Here is a 12,343-nt window from a genome sequence, read left to right as displayed (position 1 = left end):
CCAGTACTTAGACAGTGTCACAAGGTGTCTTGTTCAATGTCTGCGAGGAAGATGCCTGCTTGTTCTCCTGAGTGAGTCCTGATAGACTCTCATATCTTTATTCTTGGTCTCTGTGTAGTCAAAAGGTAGAGGTGGGCTAGGGCATCATCTTGGGATGTTGAAGAAGCAGGGCTGGAAGAAAGGTAACAGCTCGCAGATGAAAGCTCTTGCTGTCTGAATAAAAGAGGAACATACCCCAGCAGATATCCTAAGGACTTCTGGTCTTGTTCGGCCAAATGGAGATAACCTGGTGTTGTTGAGACAGGGGAACACATGAGCTTCCTAAGAATGCCTCTAAACAGTAAAACTCAGAGACATAAAACTAAGGAGGAAAATGGCCCTATTTATTTCTCATTTACCCAATACAGTTCTTCATTGTATGATGCCCCCCTGCTGCTTTTTGTCATTTTTTTATCACAATGAATTGCCCTAAGCTTTACATAGCAGTTTCACCAATTACACTCATTTTGGATGCATGTAGGATCTCTCGCCCTGCTCCCAGCAGGACACAGGGGGTTATAGGAAATGCAGAAACAGCCTGGGTCCCAAGGCGTTTGGTCCAACTCTGCATCAGCAGGGAGATGCGAGGAGTAAAGGAAGCAGGAGTTCTCTCCTCCCTTCCTGAAGCTGGGGAGCAGAGGTTGAAAAAACAGTGAAGGTTCACAGGGGAGAGGGAACAGCACAAGCTGTCTGAGGACTGGCCTGAGTCAGAGAAGTGTCACGTTGGACACACTCAGAGGAACAGCAAACCTGAGCAAGGAGGCGGATGCTGCCTCTGTAGTTGAGACATGGTTATTGACTTACTGAGATCAGTTTTGAGGCTTATACCTGAAAAGGAGGTTAACAAAAAATTGGAAAAGGTTCAGAAGAGAGTAATCAGATTGATATGTGGGCTGATAAATCTGTGAAGTGCTCAAGAAACTTAGTCTACTTAGATAATAAAAAAGAAGATGAAGAGAAAATATTTTCATGATCTTTCAGTTCTTCCAGGAGGACAAACTTCTGTTTCTAGACTCTTCCATAATTTAGCTAGCAAAACCAGAGAAGTTCCAGCAATTAGAAGCCAGTCCATAAATTTCAACCTGAAAATAATATGTGCATTTTAGAATGGAGTAAGTAACTATGAGGAAAACGCCCCAAGAGGCAGGTGGGCTTGTCATAGTTTGCAGTCCTCAAAGAAAACGGGATGTCTGTCTACGATATATGCACAAGGTCACCACAGGCGTCTCAGCTATATTTAACTCACTGCCTGGGTTCTGTTGCCAGTCTCGTGCAGATGTTCAGACCTGGTTGTTACAGTAGCTTTTCCCAATTTTCTGCAAAATTGACATGTTCTTGCCCTGTCTCATCAAGCTGCCCCGGATTTTGCGGTGTGACCTTTCAGATATTGCTGCAATTTGAAAGCGCCTACTTCTCCTGAAAAAATTAGATTTCTTTTCTTCTTGTCTTCTTCCCTTTCCTTCTTTCTCTTAATCTTTTTTTATCATTTTAAGCAGGCAAGCCAAAAAGAAGTAACTATTTGGTATTGAAGTGAAACACTGGTTATAGCAAGCCCTTTGCCCGTACCTGAGATCAAGCAAATCTTTAGTTAAAGAATCCAAAGCCTCTTGTGGAGGGATGAGTGATGGTTAAGCTGCCTCTGCTGTGATGGATCTTTGCCACCTGGGGTTTCAGCTTCTCTTAGCAGAGACTGCTTAAGTAGCCCTTGAGGCTGGTAGGCATGGAGCTCTCTGGTTCCTTGCCCACAGAGGTATTAGCTTGCATGTCACAGCATCCCCACGGAACAACGCTGTCAGAGGGAAACCTGGACATGCTTTCGGGCAAGGATGTAAAGCTGTAAAGGGAGATTCACAAGTAGGTTAAAATAGGAACCCTTTCCTGAACAAATCATTATTTCTTAATTATCTGGAAGTATATGCTGATCTACAAGAAGCTGCCACCTCCTGTCCTTGGGAGCAGCTGCCCTGCCTCCATCTCCATCAAAAGAGGCTCTGCCCTGTTCACCATCCTCAGGAGGTGCCACGGAGATTTTTTTCCCAGTTGACAGGTCCGTCAGCAGTAACTGCAGGTGGGGAAGCCAAGTGCGCTCCAGAGCCAACACACTGCGGGTGCTGTTCTGTAAGACAGGGGGGTGCCTGGCGGGGATCATTGGCAAAAGCTGGGGTGACTTCAGTTTCATAATCAGAACCCAGACCAAAAGATTTGGTCTCTTCTTGTTTTATTCTTTCGAAGACATGCTTTTTAAAATGCTGAGTGTGCTTCAGCTGGCATGACTGGGAGGCAGGACATGGTGGGGGTCATTTACAGTAATGTGGCAGAGAAAGATTGTGCTTTATGATCAAACTTGTCATGTTATTTCTGGAGCTAATCAAAAAAGATTAAAGGGTACAGAGAGGCTGATAACTAGGAAAGCCCCATCCCTGGAGTTTTAAAGATTCAGATGACAAATCTCCACTTTCCCTGATCTGGTGTTTAGGGTCATTGTGGGGCAGATGGGTTGGGCCAGAGACTCCAGATGTCCCATCCCACCAGCTTTTCTGGGATTTTCTGCTATTGGAACTGAAGGGTGCAGTGGAAGAAGAGGGATCAGCAGGCGAATGTCTCCCCCATCAGCCTTCATGGCCCTGTGCTGGGTGTGGAGGCACCTGAGCCTCTTGGTGCCTCACCTCACCCGTTTTCCCATCATGGGCCCTTGAGCTTCGACTGGATGTGAATAGGGCTCCTGAGCTGATTACCTGGGCCAGAAACGCTGGCCTGGGAGAGGCTGGAGCACCATGGTTATGTCTGGCCTAGGTTACATCTGTCTGGTTGCTAGACTTAGTCCACAGCATGGCTCTGGTACAAAGCACAGCCAGAAGAGGACAAGATGCCTTTTCTTGCCCATTACCCTTTTGCTAGATTAGAGCATTTGTTCAGCATGTCTTCTCAGACCTACCTTGACACTTTGCAAGACCCAACCTCGGGGTATGTGTGAAGTGTTGTCCCCTGTGCTGTTGAAGCTGCTGCACTGCTTTTGCGGAGGTTAAATGCCCAAGGGGCTGAAAAGCCTTGTGGCTCTGGTGCTTCCCTTACCAAACTCCATTGCAAGTGTAGGCTTCTACCCCAGTAGATGTTTGAGTTTTCCTGGGAGACAGTCCATTAAACAGGACATAAGATCCCAATCTTTCCATGAAGTTGCCTGAATACACTGTGCAGTGGGATTAGAGACCTTCTTGCTTGGACCTGCTTAATACCTTCTGGTATTAAGCCAGCATGGTTTGTGAGAACACTGATGTTTTAGCTGTCATCGTAGCCTTGGCAAAACCCAGTGGTTATACCTGTGTCCTTTGGGGAGGTTATGGGTATGTGGCTCTGCTGTCAAAACCTGAGGATGGGGTACATCTCAAGCCCCATCCTTCCCATGTGTCTCCAGTATCTGAGCTCAGACAGCTTCTTGCACCCTGTGTGGGCCACAGAAAAGCTGGACAAGATGAGCTGTCAACACCCACAGAGATTTATCCTGCAGAGCTGCCGCGAGGCCAGGGAAGTCTACTAAGCTCTTGGTGGATTAAGGTAAACTGATGAAGGCCCAAGCGCCAGCCTAGACAAGGGTCTGGCTGTGATCAGTGTTGTGTGGCCATGTGGAGGCGTTGGGTGATGACTGTGGAAGCATCCTTCGCACCCCCTTGGTGCTCCTGCCCCAGAGGGATCATCACGTGAGAGATGTTGGCTGCAGATGCACTGCAGATTTTGTTGCAGCAGGGGACAAGTCATCTGCCTTTTTACATCAGTGGATTTTCATTAAGCTTGTTTTACACTCCAGTGGTGGTTTTGGCTTGGTTTATTTCTCCAGCAATTTGGAGAAGCCACAGGGCTCCACTAAGAGGAATCCAAAGAATCTGAGGCCATCCCAGATAAAGAGGATGTAGAAAAGTGCCTTCAAGGACTCAAAGGATTCATTTCTGCCTCCAAGTGACGTGGGGCTCAAGGGTTTCAGTCATAAAAAGTAAGTTTTTGTCCGCTGTGGAAGTTAAGCTCTGTTTATTTTTTGCATTGCTGCTGCACACGTGCGCCTGGAGACACCATCAGGATAATTCTGCATCTGCTTACGCATTCATGGGGGTGACATCTCAAAGTGATAGTGGCTCTGAGAACTGGGGTGCTCCAAATCTGATCTCCTTTATGTGTCACAGGGCAGGTCCCTTTTCCAGTATGCATTTTCCCTGTGCACAGTAATTCCAACACCTTCCATGAGTAAGCGACAGCCAGGTGAGCCAGCAGGTGAGGGAGTGTCTTTGGCACTGGGCAATTTCTGCCATTGGGCAATTGTCACCAACTTAGTGACCATTTTCAACCTGGAAGTAAAAAAAAAGACCATTTTTACAACCTGGAAATGGTTCCTAAATGTCTGTTTCTTTTGTCATAAGGGAACAAAGAAGAGTCATGGTTCATGGAACAAGGTGACCAATCCCACAGGGCTGGATTAAATACTGCCAGTGAAGCTTTGGCATCAGCAGCCCAGGTGTGCTCTGGCCGATTCTGGAAAGGGCTTGCCACAAATCAGGCTGAAAGAACAAAGATCTTTTTTATTATTATTATTTTTTATTTTGGTCCTTTTTGCAGTTTGTTAAATCTTTGCTTTGAAATACCCAGAAACCCAACAGAGGGAACCTATGTCTAGATTGTTCAGAAACAACAGTTCAGGAAAGTCACTTCAGATATTTTGAGACTTTTACTGTCTTTTCTCAGTTGAGTTCATCACGTGTCAGAAAGTACATATCTCTCACAGTCACTTGTGACTCTCACAGTCAGTTGTGTTTGTCACTTCACCATGTCCAGTGGCAGAAAAACTCTTTTTACATTGTAGTTCAGGCTGGTCACAAAGCGCTTGATGCTTCTATCAGAGCTGGAGCACACCTTGCGATGAGAGTATTGCCGAGTGGCACTATCCCAGATTGGATGCTCTTTGTGTTCACTTTAACTGTTTTCATCTACTTCCTTTTTAGCTATTATGTTACATGCATTAGATACTGCTGGGGGACCAAGCTCCTAAGCCCAGTCTCTGCCTCTGGAAGTGCTCAGTAAAATTAGGTAAGACAGGCAGGGAGTGAAAAAGAGACAGGATGGCTGGCCTCATTTTCCAGGTAGAAAATTACAGCGCAAGGGGAAAATGTGGAGGTACAAGGTCTCCCATATGGACTTAGGGGTAGAGCAGGGAACTGCAAGCAGGACCTTCCAGCCTTGGAAGTGGTAAAGAGTCAGAAACTCATGGGTCTTCTCTACCTTTGCAGCTGACTGTGAAGGAATCCTTTGCTCCGGGGTACGAGAGCTGTCAGATACCAGCTGCCTGAGCGTTAGAAGCTTTTCCTTCTGACTAGATTTCAGAAAGTCACTCTGAGGTCTGGCTTACTCCACTAAACTGCTTTCAAACTCAGACATCCAGACCCAGCCCATCCCTTACAGAGTTGGGAGCCTCTCTTTGCACAAGCTGTTGCCCTCACCTGTGGTGAAGGTGTGTGAGGAGGACCAGGTTTTGTAGCATTGCAGTGTTCTGGGCTCCATTAGCAAGAGCACAGGCAAAAAAACTGGGGGCGGGTGGTTGTTCCCATCTGCTCAGCATTCATGAGAACACATCTGGGGAACTGTGTCTGCTTTGGGGCTCCCCAGAACTCTAGAGACATCAACAAACTGGAGCAGGTCTGGCAGGAGGATCATTAGGATGGGCCAGGGGCTGGAGCGCAAGACATGTGAGGACAGCTGAGAGAGCTGGATTTGGCCAGCCTGGAGAGGAGGAGGCTGAGGGGCATCTAGCTACAATCTTCCACTTCAAAAGGGATTTTAAAGAGAAGACAGAGCCAAACACTTCCCAGAGGTGCACAGTGAGAGGACAGTAGTAATGGCCACAAAGTGCAATGAGGGAAGTTCCAATGGGACGTGAGGAAAGGCTTCTTCCCCACAAGAGCGAGGCAGCTGGGGACTGGTGCTCTGAGAGCCTGTGGGATCCCCATCCCTGAACATGTTCAGATCTCAACTGGATATAGTCCTCAGCAAAGCGATCTGACTTTGAAATTACTCTGCAAGCCAGTTGGACTAGAAACCTCCAGAGGTCACTTCTAACCTAAAGCTTTCTGTGGTTTTATTATTGTGCATTTCCTTGATGTCTGTGATAACAAGAGCAGTTACTGAGAAGATGCAATAGTGGAGGTTCCTGCCTATCCAGAGACAGTCTTTGCCCCAGGTGTAGGAAAAGTGCTGAAGTTGCTATAGTCATTCATCTCGCCTGCCTCCTCCCCAACACGGAGTGTATTTGCCTCATTAAGTCGCATTAGATGAGCCCCACCTCATCCATTTGGTTCTTTTTTTCTGAGCCAGATGAGGGCAGGTTCCCCAAGTACAGAGCTGCCTGGGCCATGGCTGGTCAGAAATGATTCACACATGCAGGGAAGTGGGAGAAGAGCATCCCAGGGACCTCACTCCTACCTGGAGGGACCTGTAGCTGAGGAGCTTCTCCAGCTGCAAGGTCAACCATTGAACCTGTGCTTAAATTATGGGACATTGCCACATCCCAGTTTTGTGGGATTGGTCTGGGTGTATGCAGCGCCTGTCCTGGAACAGCCTGTATGAGTGTGGAGTCAGTTCCCAGAGCATATGCAGCTCAGATGTGTCAGAGAGACCACGGGCTGCATACTCAGTCCAGTCCCAATCCCTGTGGCAGGGCCATCTGTAGCTTGGTCACATCTTCCTTCCAAGGCCTTTCTCCACAGAGAGAGAGATGTTTGTCTTGGAGATTACAGATAGCCTATGAAATCTGTGTCGATGAAGAAGCAGCAAGCTCTGGCAAGAGCTGATGGGCTCCAGAAATGTCACTTGTGTTTTATCTTAACACCAGCACGAGCAACTAAACCCAGGAGTCTGTAAATATAGGCCCTGAAATGGTGGGACTGGGGCATTAAGGCAGGAGGGAAGCAGTGCTGTAAGCCACGGAGCAAGGGAAGGTCTGAGATGATGCGGAGTTTCAGACTGGTGGTAATGAGGTTTGGCTTAACCAGAAATAGATGGAGGGATTGGCATTTGAGGTGGTGAGGAGGAGGTGAGGCTTTGGTCTCAGTATCTGTTAGAATCATAGAATGGTTTGGGTCAGAAGTGACCTTTAACGATCATCTAGTCCAACCCATCTGTGGTGAACAGGGACATCTTTCACTAGATCAGGTTGCTCAAAGCCCTGTTCAACCTGACCTTGAACACTTCCAGTGATGGAATTTCACTGCCCTCATTCAGTTTTAGTAAGTGATGGACAAAAGCAGAGATTGCCAACACCTCGCTGAGGCTAACCTGCATTGCACCTTCCTTCAAGGGTGAGGAAACCCAGGGAGATGAAGGGAAATGGTGCAGCAGTGTGGCGGCAGATTTTGCTTTACCCATACCTACTCCTTCTGGCACACAGGCATTGGACATCCTGGGAGCTACAGTGCTCTGAATCCAGAAACCGAATAGTGAAGAGGCAGACAGTGGATCAGAAAAATGGCTTTTATTGGTGTATTTTGAGAGGAGTTGCTCAGGTGTAATTCATTACAGTGATGAGCAGGAACATGCTGCAGCCACGCTGGTCCAAGTAGTGCAGTCCAACCCCTGCCGTGTCTGCAGTCCTCAGCCAGCACAGTTTCTGTTGCTGCTTGTGATGCCAAGGGAAACCAGTTGGGAGATGGGTGAAAGGCGCTTTGCTTTGTGTGCTGCTCCTCCAAGCTGTTTTTCAGAGCTGTCAAATGAGTTGTTCTTCCATGAATATTGAAAGGGTTAAACCTGGTCTGAGTGCAAGCCTCTCTGCATCCAGGCCTGGCATGCTAGCAATGGAGCAGCTTTCTCACTACCACTTTCCAGTCCTCTCCCACCCCTGAGGCTTCTCCTCTGCCCTGAAGCTGATGAAGCAGTGAGTCTGTGCTGCCAGGTGTGCCAGGGCTAACGCTGGGCTGGAGTTAGTGCTCCCAAGGCTGGGCTGGCACTGGGTGAGGGCTGGGGTGGCTTCCGGACTGAGGTCCATGGAGGCTGCATGGGCAGTGCTGGGCGCAGGGTGGGCAGCGGTACATGCTCTGGGACACAGTGAGGAGGAGGCAGCAGGGGCTGTGTGTGTGTCAGCCCCCCCAGCCAGCGCGGGGGGCTGTCGGTTGAGACCTGTGTGCTGTGGCATCTCTGCTCTCCATACCCCAGCCAAGCGGATTGAAAGCACCTGACCCTGTCCACAGAGCAGGATTTGAGCTGGTCAGAGTTTCCCAGGGAGCTGGCAGCTCTGTGCCACGGTCCCTGCCCCATGGACTTGTTAGCACAGGTCCCTGGAGGACAGTTTTCCCACGGAGTGGCACCAGCCGGGACTGCACTGCTCCTACCTGGCCACGTGTCAAGCCACGTAGTCAAGGCCAGGAAGCAGGAGGGGTGGACAGCTGGCTGGCTTGTCTGAGGAGCTGCTGGAAGGTCCTATTGTGCTCAGTGGGACAAGTGGCGTCTGTGGGTGTGCTATTTCCAGGGCACTCCGACGAGGCGGGCGACTCACCATTGTCAGCATGTCAGGTCAGGTTTGCGTTGCGTGCTCAGGCTGCTGAATACACCTCCCTTGATTGGCATTTGCAACTTGCAGACCCAGCACACTGAGGCGGAGAGGAGCTGCTTGCTTCCTGCGTCTGCCCATGCCGTACAAAGCTTCTCTATGCAAATGTCTAAGTACAAAACCCCCTATTTCCCCATGGCAAGCAGGGAGGATTGCATGTTGCTGGGCTGGCAGGGCTTTTTCCAGGGGAATGAGGCTGTGTTTGCTCCAACCCTGGGCTCATTTTGCCTGGGAATGATCTGTTTTCCCACCTGAGGTGCTGCCCTACATGGCTTCTAATTACAAACTCTTAGTGAGCGGTGGAAGCATTTTATTATCCCCTAACTGCTCTCTACAGACAGCAAAAGTCAGGATCTCCTGACCTGTGGAGAGCCCTGCCACTGCTGGAAGTGAATTCAGCAGCTCCAAACAGCAATAACACACCCGGCCTGCCTCCCGCCAGGGAACACAGGTCGTGCCCGTGCAGGTGTCTGACTGAGGCCTCTCTCTCGCTCTCTCTTCCAGCTCCTTCAGCTGTGTCCATCATGCACCAGGTCAGCCGCACCGTGGACAGCATTACCCTCTCATGGTCTCAGCCTGACCAACCCAACGGAGTCATCCTGGATTATGAGCTGCAATATTATGAGAAGGTACTGCAGGACCTTGGCAGGGTTCGGCCACACGTTTTTGGGCAAGGAGGTGGTGCAAAGCTTTGCGTAAGGGTATAACACCAGCTACAGCAGTTGGTTGATCAAACAGGTTATTTCCCTTGCTGCAGTTTGCCATGTGGGTGGCAGTGACTGTCAGCCCGCTGGAGGCCAGTGGTGGTTCCAATGACCCTGTGTAGACACTGTAGCTGTGTAAAATCTACTGATCTTTCAGGAGGAGCTTCTCCTCCCTTCACCTTTCCAGTACTTGTGACAAGTGGACCCATTGCAGAGAGATCTGGGTAGCCAGGGTCCAGGGTATAATTTTTCCCTTTCCCCTATGAGGGCATAGGTGGGCAATGGGGATGGTGGAGATGTCACAGAGCATCCAGTCCCAGGCTGGACCACACTAGCTGAGTGCCCAGCCTTTGAGATTTTGTGTAATGCTGTCCATCAGTGCATTTACACCAAAGGTGGGTTTGGTGTCTGTGGGCAGCAGCCTGAACACCTATATCCGGGTGTTGTACCAGGGGGAAGCTGTCCCATGCTCCCACGGAGGGTAAATGCTGCATTGTGGAGTGTGGGGAGGCTGATGTGAAGGGGTCCCTCAGTTCTGCCTCTTTCAACCCTGAGGAACATGCCCCTTTCACCTCCCCCCTGCCCAGACAAGCAGAGGGACTGTAAGCCAGGGCTGTGCCAGGGTGTCCGTGCCATGGGGCTGGAGTTGTGTGGCTGCTGAGAGACCTGAACACCATGTTGATGTTGATTCCAGGACCTGCCAAGCTATGCCTGGCTGGTGGACTTCATCTGTGCTACCCAGGGGAGGTGGGGAGCAGGAGATTTCTCCTTCCAGGAATCTGCCCCCTTACACAAGAGCTTATAAACTATACATTAAAAATTGCAAACTAACTAATTAAAATCTTTATGATTAAATGGAACTGAAAATATTTTTCCCAGCAGCTGCCGGAAGAAATTATTAATCCCCCCCCCACTGCCTGCCTGTGACCTATTTTCTCATCTCCAAGAGCCAGAGGGAGAATGGGGGGGGGGGGGGAACTTCTTTGTAAGCTGTTAAATAGGTCCTGACCTATATTGCATAAATCACAGCCATTTATTTGACCCTCGGAAATGATCCCAGAGTATGTGGCAAGATGGATGAGTAGGTAACAAGACAGATCTGGAAAGCGAGAGGGGTCCTTTCCCCGAGGACCCCTGAAGTAGACACAAGATCTCAGGGAGTTCATTCTCCTCCTCTTATTTTCTCTTAATCTCTCCCCCACTTTCTTTCTTCCCTGTCCCCTCTGTTTTCTGGAGGACGCTGTAAATAAAGGGAATTTTTGTCTGAAGAGGAGGCTGCTGTTTGTGGCAGGTCTTTGCAGACAGCCACAAGGTGAGCATCTGCTTGTCCCATCATCAGAGCTTAGGGCCCAGCGTGTCCCTGATGATGGGGACGAGTGGCCAAGGACACACTCAGACAATGCTTTTCACGGCAGCAGGCTCTCAGGTGGAGCCCTAGCCCTGGCAAAGAGGACAACACAAGCCACCCCGCATGCTGGTGCTGAGGTGCTCTCTGCCCTAGTATTTGAAAGTCTCAGTATATGTTTTTTTGCTGGCGCTGTGGTTGAAGAAGAAAGGCAAGTCTTTATCTCCTCCTCAACCAAGATGTATGTAATTCTCAAAAAGGGATCATGGAATGGTTTGGTTTGGAAAGGACTTTTCAAGGCCATGAGCTTATATTTGTTCTGAATCTACCATCTTTTAGTTTAAAGCCCCTTGTCCTGTCGCTACAGGCCCTGCTAAAAAGTCTTATAAGCCCCCTTTAATTATTGAAAGGCCGCAATAAGGGGTCCCTGGTGCCTTCTCTTCTCCAGGCTGAACAACTCCAACTCTCTCAGCCTTTCCTCATAGGAGAGGTGCTCCATCCCTCCGATCATTTTTGTGGCCTCCTCTGGACACGTTCCAACAGGTCTTTCCTGTGATGGGGACTCCAGAGCTGGACGTAGTGCTCCAGGTGGGGTTTCACCAGAGCAGAGGAGAGAGGCAGAATCATTTGAACCTCTTGGTATATTTTTTGTTGGTGCTTTGGTTGAAGAAGAAAGGTGTGTCTTTATCTTGTCCCCAACCAAGGTTTAAGTCATTCTGAGAAAGGAATCTTTGGGTCAAAGCTTAGGCCCACAGCAAGCAAACCTCAGAGGATTTGGAAAAAGGTTGAAAAAGAAGTTGAATAACCAAGAGCTAGAGGCAGGGCCTGGCAGTGGATTTGTCTCTCCCGAAACTCCTCTCTGTGTGTTAGCCTTTACTCTGAAATCCCAGTTGCACACTCAAGGTCTGATCCATCAGTAGTCAAGCCAAGGTCTTCATATGCTTCAGCTGGTCAGTCAAGAGCCCTCTGCACACTATATCCTTCTCTGCCTACTTGACAGAACTGAGTCTCATGTTAGTCTGGCCACTGCAGTGCTGAGTTTTGCAATTGAAAGCCATTCACTTGGTCCCTGGGAACAATCCCAAAATGCAGAGCTTTGAATATGCCAGGCTCTTCCCCTGCTTCCCATCAGTGCTGCAATTTGGATGGGGTGTGTGACACATCCCAGGTGTGTTCTCACTCAACTGCCAGTCTGTACAGAGGTGATGTTCTTCCAAAATGTTTCATTGCAAACTGTCCCATATGGATGTGAATGCTCAGAAAATATCTCTGGAGCTAGTTAAGTTGTTTCTAGTGGAATTTTTTTTCCCCAGTAGAAAATTATATTTTATTAGCATGAAAACAGTTCAAATGTAAGAATAGCAGCATACGCATCTTGTATAAAAAGTGTTTTGGCCCTTCATTTTGAATTGATTCTCTTCTATATGAAGACATAAATTAAAAAAAAAAATGCAATAAGTGTTTTAGTGTTAACAGAAAAGAGCTGTTCACAATACCTGAAACAAAGTTATATTTTTGTTTCCATTTCATGGATTATTTATAACATTTCTATTATTAGATGCTATTAAAATGCCTGTACAGAGGCAGTGTTATGATTTTCTTTCACATGTAGTTAGAGCAAATCAATGCACATTGTTACGCACTGAATGACGTGTCTGCTCTCTATGGTCCTCTCTT

At 48.5% G+C, this 12,343-nt stretch overlaps 1 protein-coding gene across 3 annotated transcripts in view; it reads left to right on the top strand.

Annotated features, from left to right (window-relative positions):
- EPHB2 (EPH receptor B2) overlaps positions 1-12,343 on the top strand; it is a 138,053-nt gene that overhangs the window by 99,231 nt on the left and 26,479 nt on the right. For all 3 annotated transcript variants that reach the window (XM_074161485.1, XM_074161486.1, XM_074161484.1), the window contains exon 6: positions 9,122-9,246. In XM_074161485.1, the coding sequence (XP_074017586.1) occupies positions 9,122-9,246 (125 nt within the window). The remainder of the gene's footprint in view (positions 1-9,121; positions 9,247-12,343) is intronic.

The sequence above is a fragment of the Numenius arquata genome, chromosome 20 (genome assembly GCF_964106895.1).
Source record: "Numenius arquata chromosome 20, bNumArq3.hap1.1, whole genome shotgun sequence".
NCBI classification, from domain to species: Eukaryota; Metazoa; Chordata; class Aves; order Charadriiformes; family Scolopacidae; genus Numenius; species Numenius arquata.
The sequence above is the reverse complement of the archived record's forward strand: the minus strand, read 5'-3'. Positions and strand labels throughout refer to the sequence as shown.